Source organism: Protopterus annectens, chromosome 11.part0 (assembly GCF_019279795.1).
Source record: "Protopterus annectens isolate FY-2018-M chromosome 11.part0, PAN1.0, whole genome shotgun sequence".
NCBI classification, from domain to species: domain Eukaryota; kingdom Metazoa; phylum Chordata; order Ceratodontiformes; family Protopteridae; genus Protopterus; species Protopterus annectens.
In genome coordinates, this window is record NC_056745.1 from 702,059,572 (window position 1) to 702,082,970 (window position 23,399).

General features: G+C 38.0%; 1 protein-coding gene across 4 annotated transcripts in view; it reads left to right on the top strand.

The window, feature by feature from the left end:
- LOC122815561 (DENN domain-containing protein 5B-like) overlaps nt 1-23,399 on the top strand; it is a 1,792,502-nt gene that overhangs the window by 1,422,470 nt on the left and 346,633 nt on the right. For all 4 annotated transcript variants that reach the window (XM_044088154.1, XM_044088155.1, XM_044088156.1 and 1 more), the window contains 2 exons: nt 4,467-4,598; nt 10,303-10,455. In XM_044088154.1, the coding sequence (XP_043944089.1) occupies nt 4,467-4,598; nt 10,303-10,455 (285 nt within the window). The remainder of the gene's footprint in view (nt 1-4,466; nt 4,599-10,302; nt 10,456-23,399) is intronic.

The following is a 23,399-nucleotide window of genomic DNA, read 5'->3' on the forward strand; positions in this document are numbered from 1 at the left end:
TGCAGGAATTTCTGGGAAGTACTGGTTGTGTACTACACATGACAACAATCTCCCATATTCTCCATATGTCTGGACTATGGGGTAGGGTTGCAAGATGAAAGCTTTTTCTTACACAGAAGAACTTCCAGGCCCAGCTAAAATTTGCAAAACAGTACATCAAGTCTCACAAAAGCATGTGGAAAAATGTGTTATGGTCTGATGAGACCAAGGTTGAACTTTTTGGCCACAATTCCAAAAGGTATGTTTGGCACAAAAACAACGCTTTGCATCACCAAAAGAACACCATCCCCATTTTGAAGCATGGTGGTGGCAGTATCATGCTTTGGGGTTGCTTTTCTTCAGCTGGAACTGGGGCTTTAGTCAAGGTGAGGGGAATTATGGACAGTTCCAAATACCAGTCACTTTCAGCCCAAAACCTTCGGGCGTCTGTTAGAAAGCTGAAGATGAAGAGTAATTTCACATTTCAACATAACGATGACCCCATGCATACTTGAAATTCCATGCACCCTACAGAACCATCAGGATAAAAAACAGCTACGCCCCATGGCTCACAAAGGGTACTAAAACTACCATGAAAGATAGGGATAAAAGCTGGACACTATATCAAAAAAACAAAACCCCTACCCTAAGACAAAATTATTTGTAACTTAGAAACAAAGCCAAAAGACAAATTAAAGCAGACAACACCAACTACTATAGAAAACATCAAGTAAACTTTGCCCACAACCCCCAAAAATTCTGGACTACCATAGCAGGAATACTCTACCCAGGAAAAGCCTGTACTACCAAATAATGAAACCAATATCCCCACCCAATTTAACAATTTCTTCACAGAAACAGTACTAAAACTCTCCAATGCCCAAATAAACACAAACACACCAACACAACTAACTACTCCAACACAGCAGAGTAACCAAAACACTCCTACCAAGACAATGTCAAAATTACTTAAGAAACTAAAACCAACCAGCCTAGCTGCAGACAAGCTGCCTGCTGATTTCCTCCAGATAGCAGCAGAAGCTATATCCTATCCTATCTTTATCCTCATCAGTAGATCATTATCTGAACACAAAGTACCCACCTTGTGGAAAATCGCACACATCATTCCACTTCACAAAGGAGGGACCTCTCTAGAACTGACCATCTACTGCCCAATTGCAGTCCTATCCCCTTTATTCAAAATACTGGAAAGGGTTGTTCACATTCAGCTAATACAGTTCCTTCTACAACATAATCTCCTCTCCAATACACAACATGGATTTAGACCATCACACAGCACTGCCACTGCACTTCTCTCTTACACCAACATAATCAACCAATACAGGAACAAAGGACTGTTTGTATCCTCCATTTTCTTAGACTTATCTAAGGCTTTTGACATGGTGAATCACAACATGCTTCTTCAAACCATGTCATAACTAAACATATGCCCATCTACTGTACAATGGTTCACCAACTACTTAGGTAGGCAACAAGCAGTTCTATGGCAAGATAAACTATCCTCCTTACAGCCAGTCTCTATAGGAGTTCCCCAGGGATCCATCTTAGGCCCACTATTGTTGTCTGTCTTCACCAACAACATCTCCTCAACCCTACCCAAAGCCTCAGTAGTGCAGTATGCTGACGCTACCACAATGATATGTGCCGCCCCCACGATAAACGAACTACACTCCCTTACCCAAGCTAACTTCTCCCAAGCTGAAACCTGGCTTGCCAACATCAAACTTATACTCAATCCAAACAAAACAAAACTGATCCTCTTTAAACCTGGCAGACCCCATCCTTTAAATGAGAACTTTAACTTAATAGCCAAAGGTGATATCCAAATAAAACCTACATCACACACAAAACTACTAGGTGTTGAAATTGACAACCAGCTAAAATTCGACATCCATATAGCCCAGACTATCAAGAAAGTCAACAAAAAACTAGGACTTCTCTATAGAAACAAACAATTCATGACTAAACAAACCAAAGCTACTATCACTAGAACCCACCTCCTGTCTATACTGCTCTATGCCTCCCCCATACTAACCAACCTGAACCAAAAAGAACTAAATACAATGGAATCATGTTATAACAAGATTGCCAAGTTTGCCACAGAATCCACTCATAGGTCCCATCACTGTTTATCCCTAAAGCAACTCAAATGGCTTGAACTGCCACATGCACTACTATTCAATCAAATCTGAACAGCACAGAAACTCTTTTACCAACCAGATTTAACCCCGGCACTCCAACATCTAATTCAGCCATATACCAGCACCAGAGAGCTAAAATCCAGTAACCAGAACGTAATAAAGGTTATTAGACACAAAAATGAAGCAGGTAAATATGTTTGCCTGTACAATTGCCCAAACTTGAAATGCTCTACCAGGCCACATAACTTTTACTGCCTCAACTAAAATATTCAAACACAACCTTAAAAACCACTATACTAACAATTGGCTCTGCTCATGCTACTCCCCTGGGTAAGCCGCACTAATAATCTACTTCTCTGTCAAAACTAGCAACTATCATCCTCTAAAGGAATAAATCTTTAAAGCTTTATAAACTTCACTGTATTAGTTAACATTCTCAACCTTTTTAAATCAACAACAATCCCTATGCTAGCTGTGTCTTACTAACATGGGTAAATGTAATTACTGTCTGAACAAAAAATATTGCCTTTACCTATTCCTTTGTGTCATGACTTTATACTTACTTGATATTTTCATAAGATTGTTGTATAAATGAAACTGTTGTGTGTAACATAGACCCTGCATTGTACTTCTTCCTTGAACTATTTTGGAAATTATACTTGGAGCTTTTTTGCTTTACCTGTTTTGTAAATGATACTTGGAGCTTTTCTCCCCGGGCCTCTGCTGAAAATGGACCTGTGTCCAGTCAGATTATCCCAGTAAACAAATGTAAAATAAATAAAATAAATAAAAAATACATCCAAATCAACAAAAGAATGGCTTCACAGAAGAAAATAAAAGTTTTGGAATAGCCCAGCCAGAGTCCAGACCTAAATCCAGTAGAAAATCTGTGGGGTGACCTGATGAGGGCTAAGCACAAGAGATGCCTTCACATTCTGACATATTTGGAGAGCTTTTGCAAGGAAGACTGGGCAAATATTGCCAAGTCAAGATGCGCCATGCTGATAGACTCCTACCCAAGGAAATTGAATGCTGTAATTAAATCAAAAGGTGCTTCAACAAAGTATTAGTTTAAGGGTGTGCACACTTATGCAACCAGCAGATTGTACGTTTTTTATTTATTTTTTTATATTTTCCCCTAACAGATTTGTTTGTTTTTTATTTGAATTGTACAGGTTATAAGTCACATTAAGGATGGGAAATGTTTTGAATGATTTATTGTGGTCTCATTTTTTATATCACAAAAACTTGGCATTTTAACAGGGGGTGTGTACACTTTTTATATCCACTGTGTGTGTGTGTGTGTGTGTGTGTGTGTACATATATATATATATATATATATATATATATATATACACACACACACACACACCCTTTATATATATATATCTAATGTACCTGTGTATGTGTGTGTGTGTGTGTGTGTGTGTGTGTGTATATATATATATATATATGTGTGTGTGTGTGTGTGTATATGTATGTACATATATATATATATATATATATATATGTATATACACACACACACACACACACACACACACACAAGTTTTGACATGAAATGACACCTTTCGTAGCTGTCACAGTGAGTAAAAAAGTGCTGTTTTGATATGACAGGGACAGCTTTCTTGTGAAGCTGTTTGACAAGCATGTCATTATATTGTCCATTACATTTAATAATATCAGATTCCCAGAAGCAGTGTCAGGTGCAAGAGCATGGACACACATTTTTTCCCAGCATTCCTTCACACAGAAGATAGGGTTTCCACCTATTCATATATTGCAAGTGGGACATGTTTATGGAAACATGAGTTTGTGCAGTAAAAGCCATACCCACAGTTAATACAAAGACCCAGATTTCATTTTTTTTTCCAAAATAAAAGCTCAGTATTGAAAAGTTGTTTCTGTTCCGCACAATAATAAGGTGTTTCTAGTATTTTATGCAACTATTAATGGAACATTAAGAGAGATTTTTGTACTGATATCTCAGGGCATTTGACATGTTTCATATTTTTTGCAGGCTCAAAATAGGAAGTATTCTGCCTAAAGAGGAACAGGTGATAATCATAGCAGAAGTGGAAAAAATCACTAAATGAATGCATAGAACTTGTGCATACAAATTCACATAGTACTGGAGATTGCTTTCTAGACTGCAAGTAAATAAATGTTTTGTAGTCAAATGTATAATGATATAGTTTTCTTTTTTTTTTCCAAAGACTAGTGTTGGCTGTAACATTGCAATACCATTATGACTAGGTTGTGTTTAAGCCATAAAAGTCTATCTTATAAAGTTGTGTACTCTGACTTCATTTGTAATTGCAACAGAAATACATGCAAGAGGCAAGAAGTCTTGGAAAGAATTTGCGGCAGCCCAAACTCTCTGATCTCTCACCTGCAGTCATTGCACAGACAAACTGGAAATTCGTGGAAGGACTTTTGAAGGAATGCCGAATGAAGGTACATTTGATATATGAAATGATGGTGAAGTTTTTTCTGTTATAAATTACTGTTTTTTAATTACTCCTGGGTTTTTGATCATTTTAATACAGAGGGATTAAAATAATTGCGCTCTTTTGTACTATCTATGGCTGTAACCTGATGAGTACATTTAAGAAATGCCATTTAATACTTCGTTGAAATGTGCTTCATTTTTAGTTCCTGACTTCTCCCTTCAACCTTGGTTAGCCTCTTTGTTCCAGTGAGTGACAGTTTGTCAGTGGATCTGAAGTCTTGCCATTGTATTACCTCTCCCTGTAGTGGGCATAGCAAAGCTGTAGCATTCTTTTCCATAAAGTTGAGCTAGTTTTGGACCATTGTTTTTCTTTCAGTGAGCCATGCACTTGGGACCTTGACATGTCTGTTGCTCTTCCCTGTTCTTTTCTTTCCCTTCTCTCTGTGATAAGTGTGGGTTAACTGCACTGGCTACTGTACTATGCCAAAAAAATTCCACAATATTGGCAGTAATACATGATTTCATATGTGTGTGTATTTTTTTACAGCATACTACCAATTAAAGGTTACTTTGCAGGTAATTGTTTAAAGTAGGGCAGTGTAACGCCAAGGCCTGAAGTTCATGTTATGGTATGACAAAAGCACAGTAAAAAGAAGTCCACAAAATATTAAACTGCCATGAAGCACAGACAGGAAAAAACCCCACAAAAGAATGCAATATTAACCTTGCTAAATGTGGCTGATTTGCTTCAGTCAGCAAACAGCAGAAACTAAAAAAAAAAAAAGTGTGTGTAAGAGTGGCATTATGACTCTCCATTTGTTTGTGTGCATATATGTGAGAGCCTGAGTCTGCTTGAACTTGGTATGTATAGATGATATGAAATACTTGCATTGCAAAATAGCACAAAACACTGGAACCAAGGCAGGATACTATGACTCAACTTTAATGAAACACTTTAAACACTAAAACACTTTAAAAATGCAAGTAAAAACTTTCACCAGTATGGCTTCTTCAGGCATAACACTACAATAGTAAAACCAGTCCTTTTTATACAGTTCAAAATTGCATGACACTGCAGTTAATTAAACCTGTTACTCTAGTTCCCTTAAATTGAGTTTTAAAGATATAGAGCCATTCAAGCCAGGAGGACTGTGTGCTCTAAAATGTAAAATCCACTGATATTCACTCATTTCTGCAGCATGTACAATACTCTCACATATTACGGACTCATGAATAATGCTTAAAACTAAGAACTTAAAATCATGAGTAGCTCCTCTTTCTGCTTGATGTTTATAAAGTGCAATTGTGGGTATCTTCCTTCTAATTTCAGATACATGGCTACTGATACGCTACTTAAGTTTCTAATTTGTTTTGCCAACGTAACAAGGATTACATTGGTCATGAGTTGCTAAATATACTACATTTTTAGATTCACAATTGTCATGCAGAATACATGTACTCTAAATTATTTTCTATGTAACGGATGTTTGAATGTCTTACTCATATTAATATATTTGCAAAATACACATCAACCACATCTATAGGTGCCTTTTTTAGCAGTCTTACTATTTAAAAATGTTTGTGGTGGTGGTTGTTAACAAAGGAGCTGTTTCAGATTGGCACTACATTTATATCCAAAGTTGGGATGTGATGAAATGACACTCCTCAGCTCTGGAATATCTGTCAGGATGTGCCAGTGCCTGCTTATAATCTCTTTAACTGCATTGCTATTTTTATTAAAAGTTAAGACACCTAGGCTCATTACTGTTCTTGTTTTTGTTTTTATTATTGCTCCCACCATTATACTCGCAAGAAAATAGTGGCTTTGCTGATGTGTGACATAACCGTTTGGTCTCCGTAACAGCAGAATCAGCATTGCATACTTTGTAACCCTTACTTTTAAAACAGGATGCCATGGTGCCTAACTGGATATTCACATCTGAGTTCATAGTATTCATCCAAGCGACCCTCAGAATCTGATTTCTGACAACATAGTTGTATATATACTGTGGGTGCATATTACTACTGCGCAAATAGGAATCTCTTTTAACAGTTTTTTTTATAAAGCATAGTGTCAGTCAAAAAATACTCATTGACAAATAGAGCAACATCCAGGAATTCTATCCTGTTATTCCTAAAACATTTCTTAAATTTCAAAAAGGACACTGTGTTAGAGAGATACTGCAAAAACTTTGCAAAGCTATGTTCATCTCCTCACCAAACTAAGAAAAAGTCATCCACAAACCTGCGATAAAAAACAGCATTGCTTACAAATGGATTCACTCCTGACAAGATAAATTCTTGCTCACAAATATACATGACTGTATTCGCATAAGTGTTAGCAATTGAAGTATCCATCGCAACACCAACCACTTGCTTGTGAAGTTGTTGAAACAAGAATACGTCATTTGTTAACACAAGTTCTAGCAAGAAACAAAGTATGTTAACATAAGCCTGTGTATATTCGGTAAATTCAAGTAGGTGGTACTTAAACTGGATGCCAATATAATTTGGTATGACTGTAAATAACTAATCGATGTCCAGTGTAGCAAAATGGTACTCTTTCAAATCATTTGTTTGTGACCACTCAAATAACTGATGTAAAACATCAGTCATGTCTTTCAATATTGTATCTGTCTGCTCAAAGCCAACTCTCAATTGTGTCTCTAGAAATTTCGATATGGGTTCTGTGACACACCCCTTAGCTGACACAATTGGTCTTAATGTTGGAGCGTCTAATGACTTCTGTTACTTGGGGATGCTATATATTAAAGGCATTATAGGGTTCTCTACTGCCATATACTTTAATAGTTAGGTGTTTATCTTGTGTATGCAAATATATACGTGTGTTTTTCCATATATGTATGTGTGTGTATGTATGTATGTACGTATATATATATATATATATATATATATATATATATATATATATATATATATACATACTGCGTGTGTGTGTGTGTATAACATGGGTCGAGATAGGTGTTCAGTGTTACTCCGAACTACAAACATCTCCCCTATATCGATCCATGTTAAAACCCATCCCTAGGTTGTTTTTTTGTCATCGATATTACTGTTTTTGAACTTCCGTGTTCGACAATAGTACAGTCGATGGAGTTCGTTTCAAAATTTTAATAGTAAACCTATATATATATATATATATATATATATATATATATATATATATATATATATATATATATATATATATATATATATATATATATATAGAGAGAGAGAGAGGGCAACATCAAAGTGCAGTTTTCCAAGCGGCTAGACCTCAAATGGAACATGTACTCCACCGGCCACATTTCCAAAACAGCGAATGTCGAACCATTGCTATTAGCATGGTTTGATAAGGGGGCAGAAAGACATTTTTATTTTCAGTTTACCAGTTCGGCGATATCAGCATTCGATGGAAGGCACTATGTGGAAATGATAGTAAACTATAGATATATATATATATATAGGGTCTACCTCGACCCATCAAAATTAATATATTAATTCAACAAAACGTAAACAGGTGAATTCCTTTTAGCGAAAGTGCATTTTCACGAAAACGCACTTCTGCAAAAAGGCAACTAAGCAAACAGCAATGAGGGCTGTTGCTTAGATCGCGGCACAGCGGGGATAAGGGAATATTCCCTTTTCCCCACTGTAGTGCAATCTCAGAGTGAGAATATAAAAGTATAGAGTGAGAATATAAAAGTAGCGGGGGTGGTGGGGTGCAGTGGGGCTTGCCCCCCTGCATAAACGTAGTTTGTGTTGTTTTTTTTTTCAGTTTATTTGTATTTCACGAAAGTGCATTTTCGTGAAAATGCACTTTTGCGATAGAGTTGGTTTACGTTTCGTGGAAACATAATTTTGATGGATCAGAGTAGACCCATAGATATATATATATATATATATATATATATATATATATATATATATGTATATATTTGGGATCCTGACACATGATCGACTAGCATATGTCCGAATCACAAAACACCGAACACACATACATGAAAGTGCTAAACATCGACAAGCGCTTCCGTGTATGTGTGCCTGTCAGACTACAGTGCGGATAAGGGAAAATTCCCTTTTCCCCTCTGTAGTGTGATCTTGGGTGAGAATATTAAAATACAGGAGGTGTGGGGGGTGCAGGAGGGCAAAGCCCCCCTGCAGAAACGTAAATTTTTTTTTGAACTACACATACACGGAAGCACTTTTGATGTTAAGTGCTTTCGTGTATGTGTGTTCAGTGTTTTGTGATTCGGACACATGCTAGTCGAGCATGTGTCCTTGACCCAGATATATATATATATATATATATATATATATATATATATATATATATATAAAATTCATTCACACAAACACATTTTCACATATAACCTATCCAGAGGTGGGAAGATCCTGCACCTACAGCGTCAAACCTCACAAGACTCCTGGATGGTCCATTTTCTCCCTGTAATCCCAACTGTGTAAGCATTATTACTTGCATAGTTGCCTTTTTATTTAGGTTCATATTATAGGACCCAGAGATTCTCAGCTAGAAGTTATTAAGTACAAGTGCATGATGAATGTGGTAGTCCAAGAAAGGATTTTCTGCTAGATAGAAGAATCAGCTGTAAAGAAGACTAGTTAAAGTTACTGTGACTTGCAGGAGAAATCGTGCATTAGAAGTATACCAGAGTAATCTTTGAAGCAAAAGATTAATGTGTGGATGTTACTTACCTGTGTGCTTAGAATGAAGTCATGCAGCCTAAAACTGTTTTCAGAAATTTCAGGAAGCTCCTGACATGGTGCATCATACTTCCACTAAAACCTGTCCAATTCCTTAATATTAAACAATTGGCAGTTTAGGAGTGGATTGTTAGGCATGGGCTTTTTAGTAGTGACTGAAAATGTCTATATGGCTGAAAATGTCTCTGTTTGGCACACAGTAGTGAAACTGAACAAAACTAAGTGATATGTATCAGTTTCTGTACTGAATATTAAAATGACTAAGATTTGTGTGGAACTTAGTTTCACCTTGTATTACTTTTTCTTTCTGCTGAAGTGCTCCATTTATTAGAGTGACAATTCCACAATGTACAAATTTAGTGATCTCACTTTCCCCTCCTTAGCATTTTCTGTTTTATTGTTGCCCTTTTCTGACTTCCATTTCAGTCCCATCTGTATATTAAAACGTTCATTATCTTGGAAGTAGGATGCTTCTCACTGGTTGTTTGACTTGATTTTAAGGCTTTCTGTGAAAAATGCTTGTATTCATTCCTTTTAAATATGTTTCCAAACAACTTTAGGGTTTTTCTTATTGTGTTTGTCATAAACAGTTAATCACTTTCCATTATTCTAACCTCATGAATATTGTTTTCAGATCCCTTTCCCTGATGATAAAATATACAGATAAAATCCTTACCATCTTTGTTCTTGGACAGTTTAATTGTTTTTACCAAATATGTATTTCTCTTTTTGTTTTTGTATCTGTCCTAATTTCTTAGACTACATCTGGGTAAACTGTGGACCCAAGATACCCTGTCCTCTGCCCACTCATACACCTTCATTGTATCGGTCCTTATTTTGAGCTTATATAGCAGCATAAGTTATCACACATTATCGCAACTTTGCATTTTGTGTGTATGGAATCCCAGTCTGTTTATTCTGATAGTAAAAAAAATGTGGTCCTTTTATATACATTAGTTGACAAACCTGTTTTTATTCCAGACAAAGAGAATGTTGGTAGACAAGATGGGGAATGAAGCTGTTGAGTTGGGACATGGAGAGGTGAACATCACAGGCCTAGAAGAAAACACTCTAATAGCTAGTTTGTGTGACCTGCTGGAGAGAATATGGAGCCATGGTCTTCAGGTCAAACAGGTAGGCATGTTACCTGACCACTAAAAAACACTGATTACTGTTTACTAGCATCATACCTTTTTCTGTGTGCACCTTGACTAATTTGAAACATTGTGGTTTTTTTTGGTGGGGGGGATTAGTGTGAACCAGCATGTCTTTTTTCATTGTGCATGTTTCTGTTGTACAAAAGTCCTTCTGTACTGCATAACTTATAAACAAAAGGATTATGCTAGTTTTAGGGGTGTCATTGTCCCCCTTGTTAGACCAGTTATTGAATATAATGTCCCCTTTGGCATGTATCTGTCCAAACACATGCAATACTGTAATGCCCACACACATACCGTTCTAAAAGGATACAAGGCTAAACAACATGACCTACATGGACTGACTCAAAGTCCCTGTCACTGTACTTGGTTTCCTACAGACTGATAAGAGGTAACCAGTTTCTGGCATGTGAGGGATTCTCTGACTCATTACTGGTGGATTTACTGCATATCAGCAAGTCAAATGGCATCACAAATACTCTGTCTAGTGATCTAAACCTCTTCTGCAACATCAACAGAGCATTTTGAAGGGGGAGCTATATTTCACAATATTTGCCTGCCACTGTTGTGAAACAGACTCCCCATCCACTTAAATCAAATTTGATCCTAGTCTGTTTTCAAGAACAACTTAGATCTATGGCTGAGAAATAGCAACTTGACTCCCGGACACCCCCTGTACTACTGATGGACAGAGGCAACCCCTAAATGCTTTATCCAATGCATGGGTCCCCCCAAATTATTGATGGTATGATCCCAGTTATTCTTATTAGGGGTAATAAATAATTATTGACCATGGGATGGGTACGGCCAATTTATATTCCAATGCGATTATTTCTTGCACAAAAAGGAAAATTGTCTAGACTTAAAATGGCCTGCAAAGGCAGCTAGCCTAGTACTTAACTATGAACATGTGAGCACAGTTGGCTTGAAATACCAGTGCCTGTGTGTGTAATATTAATTTGTAGGTCATTTTTTCTTTCTGTATGAGATTAACTTATAGGTCATATTTTGCTGCTGTGCTATGTCCTTTATCTAAATAGATGACAGGAGGGTCCCAGCTAATTTGAATAAATCCTGCAGGGGCGGCTCGTGGCATCGGGCTGCCGGACTGCAGCCCCCTCAAATTAAAAAAGAAAACAAAAAAAAAAAAAATTATTTTTAAATTTTATGGACTCAAGAGATGCGCAGTAGTCCTGACTACCGTCGGTCTATGCGCATGCTCAAGGCAGTCCGGCAGGACCCATGGAGGGAGATGTCTGTGCACTTTTAAAGTGCACAGACACGCTGGGAGGATACATCGCATCCGGACTGCAGCAGCAACAGCCAGAACAGTCTCGGGAGGGAGCTTGGGATCTCGTCGTCGGGAAGGAGCTTTACTGGGATCTCGTGGGTCTTTGTGAGTATTGCGCGGGCAGGATATGGTATGGAGAACAGACAGGTAAGTGTATGGTACATTTTACTTTATGTGTTGGTGCTTGTGTTGTAACTGGAGTTGTGTATGTGTTAGCTGGTGCTTGTAACTGGAGTTGTGTATGTGTTAGCTGGTGCTTGTAACTGGAGTTGTGTATGTGTTAGTAACTGGAGTTGTGTATGTGTTAGCTGGTACTTGTAACTGGAGTTGTGTATGTGTTAGCTGGTGCTTGTAACTGGAGTTGTGTATGTGTTAGCTGGTGCTTGTAACTGGAGGTGTGTGTGTGTGTGTGTGTGTGTGTGTGTAAATGCCCCAGGTGCTCATGGTGGTGTGGTAGGGAATACCTCAGGCTTGAACCCTGTACCCTGTATGCAGGTGTTAAAGACTTGAGTTCCCTACCCACCACCATTTGTAAAAAAATTGCAGATTTTGCCTCATATTTGATCTGAGCTGTTCCTCATAATATCTGTGGTTTGTAAATGTTGCAATGCTTGATATTTGATGGTGTAGTAGTAGCATTGTTGCCTCACAGCTGCCGGTTCTCAGGTTTGATTCTTGGCTGGGGTTCCTTCTTTGTGGGGTCCGTATCTTCTCCCTGTGTTTGTGTGGGTTTGCTTTAAGGCCCTCCCATGTTACAAAGACATGTCTGCATTGTTTCTTCCTGGGCCTCTGCTGAAAATTGGTTTGTTGTGCCAAGTCAGACTGTCCTGATTAACAAATGTTAAATAAAATTGACAGGCATTTGAATTTCAGACTTCAGGTTTCTGAATGTTTAATTCCTTGCAGATTTGATGGTGCAGTGGTAGTATTGTTGCCTCACAGCTATAGATTTTCTGGTTTGATTCTTGGTTGGGGTGGCTTCTGTGTGGAGTCTGCATCTCCTCCCTGTGTTTGTGTGGATTTGCTCTGGTGCCCTGCCATTTTACAAAGACGTGTCTGCAGTATTAATCCCTCTGCTGAAAATTGTTTTGTTCTGTCCGCAGTAAAATTGACCGGCATTTGAATTTCAGACTTCAGGTTTCTGAATGTTTAATTCCTTGCAGATTTGATGGTGCAGTGGTAGTATTGTTGCCTCACAGCTATAGGTTTTCTGGTTTGATTCTTGGTTGGGGTGGCTTCTGTGTGGAGTCTGCATCTCCTCCCTGTGTTTGTGTGGATTTGCTCTGGTGCCCTGCCATTTTACAAAGACGTGTCTGCAGTGTTAATCCCTGCGTCTCTGCTGAAAACTGTTTTTGTTCTGTCCGCAGTAAAATTGACCGGCATTTGAATTTCAAACTTCATGTTCTTCAGAATACATAGTAGCACAACCTTTTTCTAGCAATTTTCTAAGTTTATAAGATGAATATTTTAAATTTGTCCCTATTTTTGGGACTGTATTCCCCCATTATTGGCTTCGTCCAGGTTTTTGTGCTAAGGTTGACAGCTATGGCAAGAACTGAATTCACTGAATATGGACTGTAGAATTGTGCATATTTACTGATAAAGGTGCACTGTAGAATTGTGCATATTTACTGATAATGGTGGACTGTAGAATTGTGCATATTTACTAATAATGGTGGACTGTGGAATTGTGCATATTTACTAATAATGGTGGACTGTAGAATTGTGTATATTTACTAATAATGGTGGACTGTGGAAGTCTGAGTGGACTTTTATGATAAATGTTCTCAACTGGGCAGTTTTGCCATTATGGGTGCATATGTTTTGTTTCATTGCTTACTGGAAAAATGTTCAAAACAAATTTAAAACACCCTCTAACAAGTGTACTGTATTGTACAAGGAATATAATTTTTAGTACAATGAGGAAGGTGTATCAAAGAGCACATGTATGTTTCATATGCAAGGGGCCTATGATTCAAAACAGCCCAAAATTAATCTTTATCTGCCACTGGCAAAATGTATTTTCTTTGAATGTGGGTTTCAATGCTGTTTCAATGAATGTGAGTTTCAAGGGCAGAGAAGTTTTAATGCTAAGTTTTCATTGTGAGACTGCATTGCTTTGTTTAACAGATGACTTAATGTTTGTGCTGTAAAATACAAAATAAAACTTTCAAATGAAGTCCAATCATTGAAGTAAAGCAGTATGCACATTAGTGTTTATGGTAAATGGAGTGAAATAGCCAAGTAATGGTTAATTGGAATGGCTGCAGAGGCTCCAGTTCAACCATTATTTTGTCGGGAGGGCAGCAAACTCAGACAGGCCCAGCTGAACTATACCTCCCAACTGTCCAGATTTTCAAAGAATGAATAGATTTTTGCTTCTTATTTTTGGTTTGTTGTTCATAAAATTTGTAGTTTTAATTCCTAAATGATTTGCCAGAAGTCACTAAATAATAAGTTTCAGACTTCATAACCTTCATAAAAATGCATGTTAAAGTAAGAGCCGTTCTATCAACTGTCTCAATTTATACAAGAGCAATTTTAGTACTGTTTATATGTGCCCCAATATATTTGGCCTTGTTCAGATTTACTGCATTAACAGGTTGAGAGGTACATGCAAATAAATTGCTTTATAGAATTAGGCATAGCCAACCTCTCAACTGTCCCCAATTTTTGGCTCAAAATGTTGCTCTTCCCCTAATAATCCCTCCACAAAATAGCAATTTTGGAAGAAAACATGGAGGGTTTACAATTAAGAAATAACTGTAATAATCAAAGTTATAGATTACTTGAAATGCATGTAGATTCTTTTATTTTGTCAGCTGCTCAAGGTAGCAGTACTAATATTAAAGTGTCCCTTCTTTGACAGGTAGAAGCTGTATTGTGTGTCTATTTTATATTTTTGCATCACATTTTTGGTCCATTTTTCATAAAATTGTGTTTTTGGCAAATTAGTGACAAATCACTAAAGACTGAAGTTAGAAAATGACAGACATTTGAGTTTCAGATTTTATACCCTTCAGAAAATTCATACTAATGCAAGACCTATTCTATTATCTTTCTAAGTTTATTAGAGCAATATTTAAAAATTGTCCTTATTGTTGTGCCTTTGTCCCACTTCTGTGTATGGCTTTGTCCAGATTTCTTGCTCTTGAGGTTGAGAGGTATGACAAATGTGTCAGGGCCATCACAGTCAGCCAGAGAGATTTCAAATTGTGACATGCTTGTTGCACCCCACTCCCCATGTAGTGACTCTGGATGTGTCCAAGCAAGGCAAGGAGTAGTTGTATCTACCTTGGATGGGGAGGACACACTGCATAAGTATTACAGTGGCTTTTCATCTGTCCTTGATTTTGCAGAATGGTCTGGTTTCTGTCATATTTTTGTACTGTTGATTTATGCTTATTACTCAGATTTATGCTTATTACTCAAAGTGCCTGTTGCTCTGTGTTTAAGTAGCAATGCTTTAATGACCATAAGGTAAGCTTGTCTGACATCGTAAGATGCAAGTAAGCTTTAATAAGCATACTGTTAAATAATTGCCAACATTGAAAGCCTTTCTGTTGTTGCCATGCAGAGAATACTTGACTAGATAATGTATAAGCCTTGGGTATTAAAGGACAGGATTCCATTATTTTAAAAAGCTCATTACACTTGTTGGAGACTTCCAGTCATCTCTACAGACTTTACCCGTAAACTAAACAGAATGCCAATCATGTGTGGTCCATAACCTGTACAGTAATCCTTTAAGCAATGTATCTTGAGCTTGTTTCTTGTTTGCTTTTCATTTTACTTTTATCATGTTTTCCCCATGAAACAAGTTGTCAGGTAGCAGGTCTTTTTTGGATAAGAAACATTTTTACAAGTGGGGGCATCACATAGATTTCTACTTTCAGCATGTTGCTTGGTACTTTAATAAAGCTGAATATATTATAATTAGAACTGCAGTGCAAGGAGAAGTGGTTTGAGTTGAGTGCTTCTGGTTTTTCTTATACTTGATTTTGACTGGCATTCCAGTAATGTATTTAAAAAGTAATTTATTTTTTCATGCCTCACAACCTTTTGTTTCCATCTAGATATTAAGTAAGCTGTCATGCAGCCAATGCATTGAAATATTTTTATTCTTCTACACTTATTTTTGTCTTGATTGGACTTTCATAATGATGGTTTGCCACCCAGGGCATCGTATTTAATTAAAGTTAGTTTTTTTGTGGTTTTGTGCATAGCTCCTCCCCTTTATGGTTGACCACACCCCTTCCCTTTGACCCCACCCATTCAGCGTCTCCTGCAGCCCCCCTGTGATTTGAAGTCACCAGCCGCCACTGAAATCCTGCTGTACTTATTCAAATTCTATAGTATTAGAAACTGTGTGAACTAAAAGACCATTTAATGAGCTTAAATTTACACATCCAGTTGTCTGTCTGTATTATTTTAATTCACATCTCTGCAAAGGTGTGAGATTAGTTGTATAGTAGAAGATAGAAGCCTCACAATATTGTTTTAGAAATGACAACAATGATGCAGTTTTACCCCTGGATGCCAGTTATTTTGTCTGAGGTTTATTCAAAAGGAACTGAGTATGTATAATGTGTTATTAGAATTATAATGCACAGCAAGCACTGTAGTTCTGAAGCTTCAAGTTACAATGTTTTGCCATATGCTTGCAAGCATTTGTATTATTGCCTTAAGATGTGCACAGCTCTTGCAGTGCATTAGCTAATTCACAAAGTGGAGTTTTAACTCTTTAAAATGAATTGGTTAGTTGTGGTATGTAGCTGACAGAAATTATTGGCTAATACTGTAGGACAGTTTGACCAGAGAAAGTAACAGTACATAGTCCATTTTGTAAGCCTGCTAATGTGAACAGTCTTTTTTTTTTTAATTGCAGAATGGAAACTATAAATGCATAGTTTAACCATATTTGAGATGTATACTGTACACCCACAACTACTTCATCTCTAATGCGCAAAAAAGAGAGAATATACCTTCCTGCAGTCTTAATCAAGAACTGGCATTAGGTTGAGCCAGTTGTTGACAATATTTAAACCAGTCAAATGGCTTGAGTAAATCTGTCCCCTTTTGGTTGGCAGGACAGATGGCAAAGAATAGGAGATGATTGAAAACGGCTACACAGGTGTTCAGTGATCCCTGTATTCAGTGTCAGTACTAGGCAGAATTCATGCAATGTGCAGAGGCTAAATGATAAACCACCAGAATGGAGAAGAAAAACTGGAGTGCACTATAGCCTTTGAGATCCAGGAAATACCTCTAGAAATAATTAACTGAGTATAACAAAATGTTATATTTTAATAAAGAATTACTAAAAGAATTTTGTGCAAAGACTTTTCAGAAAGGCTTAATTTAAAGACAGAATGGAACCTAGATTGTTCAGGAAGTTGTACAGTAGTGTGACCAAGAAAAAAAGTATGTTCTACTGCATGGCTGTGATAGCATGTTGCATGGAGAAATTACCACAGTCCTTTTTATCCATTGCCTTGTTTTGTTTGTACAAAGTAAATCCAGTCAAGAAACACAGTACATTTTCCTTGTGGTTTAAATAGGAAACCGGCACAACTGAAATAATTTCAGTAGAATTTATTCTTAACTACCAGATGTGACCTGTATGCAAATATATTTGCAAAGTTTAAGTTATCATGGAACCACAGAAAATGTGCAGACGTTCCTTTAAAAAGACAAATGTTTCAGCACACAGGCTGTTGAATGCACATTGATAAGCATGTCATTAATAATGCACTCCTCTAACTGTAGACGTTTACTAGATTGCTCATTTACAATGTAACAAGCCCTTTTAGCACTACTGTCAGACAGATAATCTTTATTCCACAATGTCTTTAATGATATTGGCTGGGATTCATAAAACTACATGATGCAATAAACCATAAATTCTTCATGCAGTTCACATTGTGCAGTAGTCTGTGACCTCTTATGTCAGACTGGTCACATGTTGCCCAGCCTCAAAAAAAAAAAAAAAAAAAAAAACATAGTAACAACTTTTTTTTTTTTAAATGTAGGGGGCCTCATATTTTCAGATACCAGGGCAATTACTGTATTAAATACCTATTCAGAACTGATTTTTTCAAACAAAATTGCACGTGCTCAGATAATACAAGGCGTTAGGAATTTACTTAAAAAGAGAAGGAGCGTGAGAAATGTGGAAGGAAGAGCCCTCTAAATATTGCCATACACCAGGAATACGAAGAATGGAAAGGAGTAGCTAGAAGAGCTAGAAATGCATTAAACACAGCTTATTATCATGAGTGTGCAAACAAAAAGTATCTGACAGAATCAAAACATTTCTGGAGAGCTTTAAAACAAGCACCCTTAATGGCAACAAAATTCCTGATACCATTTCAAACAAAGATATCACGAATAGATGCAAGGATCTGAACTTGGAAGTTTCAACTCATCCCAGCATTAGATTTCCAACAATCGGACCCTCAACCACAACCAACATCCTTTATGGCCATGATATAGTTGCTGAGTTTTGCTTCAGGATAGTGAATATTAAAGAATAATATCATCTTGATAAGCTAAGCACAACAAAAAGTGCAGCTCATTATAGGCTACACCCTAAATTCCTAAAAATGGCTGCACCCTGCATTTCAAAACCCTTTAGACTTGTCTACAACTTAACATTAACAACAGGTATCCTACCATGCAGTTGAAAACATGGCTGTATAGGAACAGTAGTTAAAGCACTCCTAAAACAAGTTGCAATCAAATGTCTGTAAACTAAAATTTTATATGGAAAAAAAAAACGTTATAAACAGTTAATTGACCACACAATAAAGTACAATCTTGTCCATCAAAATCAAAATGGCATTAGACCAGTTGTAGTACGAGTACTCCAGTATTTGGAATAACTGGCTAGACTTATGAGAATGTGATAAAGGGCCATCTTACTGGGGCTTTATTTATTAATTGTAGACATGCTTTCCAAACCACTAGTCTCACACTACTTTTTAATACCCTGTCACGTAAGGTGATTCTTCTTCTGTCTAACAACTACAACTTTCACAGTTAAACACAGCAGTAGTATGCCATTTGAGCACTCCAACTTGTAGTACTACAAAAAACAGTACTGGGTCTATTACTGCTTTCTGTCTTTTGTCAATAGATGGTCATTGGGGCAATATCCATTAAAATATACCTTAGGTGTTGGCAATGTTTTCATTCTTAATGCTAAGCCTTATATTAATGTGCTCCAAAAGAATCTGCTAAATGACATTACAGTACTCTGGACCTGGTTAAATGTGAACTAGTTGTTAACTGTACTAAATGTACTGAAGTTATTATAAGTACACATCAACAGCTAGCATCTAACCCAGACCTTCAAATAAAGGACTGATTAGGAAATCCTATTCCTTCAGTCTGACAGTAAAACTATGCTAGTCTACTGTTGTATACCAACAACTCAACTTTTTTTTTCCATTCACATACACTAAACACAAATGTACACATGGCTGATAAAACCTAAAATGTTTTGCTTACAAGTGCACATGCCTCCTTGGCATTAAAGCTGGAAAGGCCATGGGAATTAGTATACTTATTTGAAACTGGGGTACTATCTTCCCATCACAGCACCAAATGTTTAGCACAGAGACAGAAAACCTTCAAACTACATCAGATAAAATTTGTCATCACATTATCCAATTTTTGAGAAAACCAGTGTACAGCTCATTAGAAGATGCAGTGACATCCAATAACAGCTATGGCCACTCTGTTCCTTAACTCACAGACATCAACTTTGCTATAGGAGCTGTCCACATAACATACTTCATAATACCACAATAACAATCTATCACCATAAACTAGGTGTACTGTTCCTGCACTAATGCACTCACCCAACGATTCCTTAACTTCATCAGTTCTAACTCACTAGACCAGCTCATCTCATTCCCCACAAGGGCAGATAAAATTTTGAACTTGGTTCTCACCAACTTGGGTGACCACTGAACTACTCCCATAGTATGTTCTCCCCTGGTGAGATCAGATCATTGGTCTGTCTCATTCAAAGTTTCTATCCCACCCAAACCCCCTCCAGCCATAACCGGGCTAAAAAACTTCTCAAAAGTTGACTACAACCTCCTAAGGGAGGGTATCAGTAGCTTCACACCACCACCCCTTGCAGAGGATGCAGACAACTATGCTGAACAGTATGCCAGTGCAGTATACAAGCACCTGTACAACTGCATGGACTGAGCTATACCCAACAGAACTAAACCCTGTTCCTCAAGGAAACACAAACCTGTCTGGTGGACATCTCTATCAACAGGCTTTACAACAAAGGGAAGAAACTGTTGTCCAGGGGTAAAAAGGAACAAATTCCAAATTGGAAAAACTCCCTCCTCAGCCTTAACAACCAAATTAGATCACTAGTGGAAACCTCCAAAGCCCATTATGAATTGAAACTAGGCTCCGAAACAAAGGGAAATCACAAAGTCTTCTTCAGTTATGTCAAGAACCTCCATGGCAAAGCCCAAGTTTGTTCCAAATTAATACTTAATGATACCACTTACATTGATCCTGCTGACTTATCCAACCTGCTAGCAGATGGGTTCAGTGCAAACTTCACCCCCCCATCCGCCCCAAAGCCCCATTCAGCATCCTCGATACTTGTCCCACACCTCACATCTCCATAGAGCAAGTGTTAAAGGACCTATCCAAGGCAAAGAACACAGCTTCCATGGGACCTGATAGTATCCCAGGCTATATTCTGCACCATCTCCACCAAGCACTAGCTTTGACATTGAGCACCCTATTCAACCACAGCCTAAGTACAGGCTTCATTTCAGCAGAATGGAGAACTGCCATTGTCATCCCCTTGCACAAAGGTGGTGTCACTACTGACCCTGGAAACTATTGCCCCATTAGCTTGACAAGTCTGATATGTAAAGCCATGGAGCGTATTATTATGGATCTTACAAACAAGGACATAGGCAATCTCCAAGCACTTGACCCCACCCAGTTTGGATTCGTCAAGGGCAGATCTTGCCTATTGAACCTGGTTGACTTCTTTAAAACTGTCACCAAGGCCCTGGATGAGGGAAAGTCAGTACATACAGCTTACTTTGACTTGGCCAAGGCCTTTGACACAATCTCCCACTCAGACATCATCGAAAAGCTGACACAGCTTGGCATAAATCCCTATCTCATCAAATGGGTGGCCAAAGGCTCACTGATAGGACCCACAAGGTCAAAATAGGTGCCTCCACCTCTGACAGCAGACCTGACACTAGTGGTATTCCCCAGGGATCTGTCCTGGGACCCCTGCTGTTTGGCATCTACTTCTCAGTGGTCCAGGCAAAGACAAAAAGGGCCTGTGTTTGCGGATGACTGTAAGTTAGGTGCTGTCATTGACTCCCTAAATGATAACATACTGCAAGAGGGTCTCACAGCAACAAATGACTAGTACCAAATTTATTATCGTATCATTCTGCAAAAACACGGTCCCTACCGATTACCACATCAACGACAACCCCTAAGCACACAAATTGTGAGAGACCTGGATACTCAGGTTGACAGCAGTGTCACATTCGACTATCATGTAGCAGCAGTGGTCAGAAAAGCCTTTTAGTTGGTTCATCTCATAAGTAAAGGATTGCATCCAGAAAAAAGGATGTTATTACCTCTCTGTACTCCTTCCTCATTAGGCCAATAATTGAGTATAATGCTCCGTTTGGTATGTACCTCTCCAAACACCTGCACCAACTGGAAAGCCCACAGAAATACCTCACAAAGAGAATCCATGGCCTCCAACACCTGGCCTGTGTGGACAGGCTCAAATCACTCTCACTCTGCTTGGTATCGTATAGATTGCTCAGAGGTGATCTGTGTCTCGCCTCCAAGGCAATATCAGACCTTGCCCTACTAGAGATGCTCCATATCCATAAGTCTAACTCCTCACACATTACCCACTTGAAAGGCCTAAATCTGATATGCAACATCAACAAAACCTGCTGGAGAGACACGTTCATCTCCCACAGGCTGCCCTGTCTCTTGAATAGACTTCCCATACATGTCAAACAGAGTACCTCTCTGACCCTCTTCAAGCGCAACCTTGATGAGTGGATGGGAAACCACAAATTTGTCCCAGGGGTTCCACCCTCATTGACAGGTGCTGACTGAGGTTTCCTTTTTGGGGATAAACTCTTGGCTAGGCTTGTAAGGGCCACAGGGCCATTAGCCTAGTAACCTCCTATGATCATATGATCAGCATTGAAACCCATCCTTTAACAATCCTTAGCTGAAACTTCACAAAGATTGTTCCTGTAACACGGAGCCTACTTTTACAAGATCTTTGAAGAGTTAGAGATTATCTGCCTTTAGGCTGTAGCTTCTAAAGTACTTGTATGAGGAATATAAATTCAACTCCATGCAAGGCATGGTTTAAACAATAACTGAACATATCAATATAAATAAACTGTACAAATAATAATTTACCTAGTTATTACTTTATGTATTCTGTATGCCATGGCAGGGCTAGCCTGTTGATGCTGTAAAGTATGGCTATTGATTCAGTTGTGTTGACTAATGTCAAATGGGCATGGGAATTTGCTGCTAAGTAGATTGAGGACCTGGCATACTATGAGCTACCAAAGGAATAACACGAACAGTAGGAACGTTCAAACTTTTAATAAAATAAGGCAAATCTTTCGGGTTTCCCCTTCTCCATGCATATAAAACCATGTTCAACTGACGCATTTAAATAGTTAAAACTAATAAACATGTTTCACAGCCATCCAATCAATTTCAAACAATATAAACAATTAACCAAACATTTAATGTAACATCATTAGATGCATTAATTAAATTTTAAATGAAATTGGTTGGTTGGCTGTGTCACGTTTGTTAGTTTTAACTATTTAAATGTGTCAGTTGAAAATGGTTTTATATGCACTGAAGAAGGGGAAACCCGAAAGCTTTGCCTTGTTTTATTAAAAGTTTGAACGTTCCTACTATTAGTGTTATTCCTCTGGTTTTACCTGAACTCTTAACGTGGTTTGTTGTAGTTTTTTTCTTTTTGCCTATAATTTGACCTATGCCAGGGAACCATGCTAATGTTAGGAGGGGTGTATGTGCCCCTACTGGCCAGTGTGTGCCTACCATGAAGCCCAGCAGTCCTGGGTCAGTAAGCTGCTGGCCGGCCTGAGGCTAGTTGCCCAGCTTTGGGTTACCTGGGATAGCTGTGTTGACTAAAAGCTAGATGTAAAACTGATAAACCTGAAAAACATGAACTAGGAATTGCTACACTCAATGTAAGTTCATTGACAGAACACGGTCTGGAAGTGGGTGACATGATAAGGAGGAAAATGGACATCTTATGAAAACAGGAGACAAGATGGAATGGTAGTGCAGCAAATTCACTTGGCTTGGGATCCAGAGTCTACTATTCAGGAGGAGGACAGGCTAGAAAAAGTGTGGGAATTGTGAGGGACAGGTTTCAGAAGGCAGTGAGAGATATCATCAGAATTAGTGGCAGACTTATGGCAATCCGATTCCAGCCTAATGATAGCCCAGTATTCATAATCTCAGCCTGTGCCCCACAGAAGGGTTTTAATAGTGAAGAGATGAATGCATTCAGACAGCAGTTGCAGGACCTACTAGAT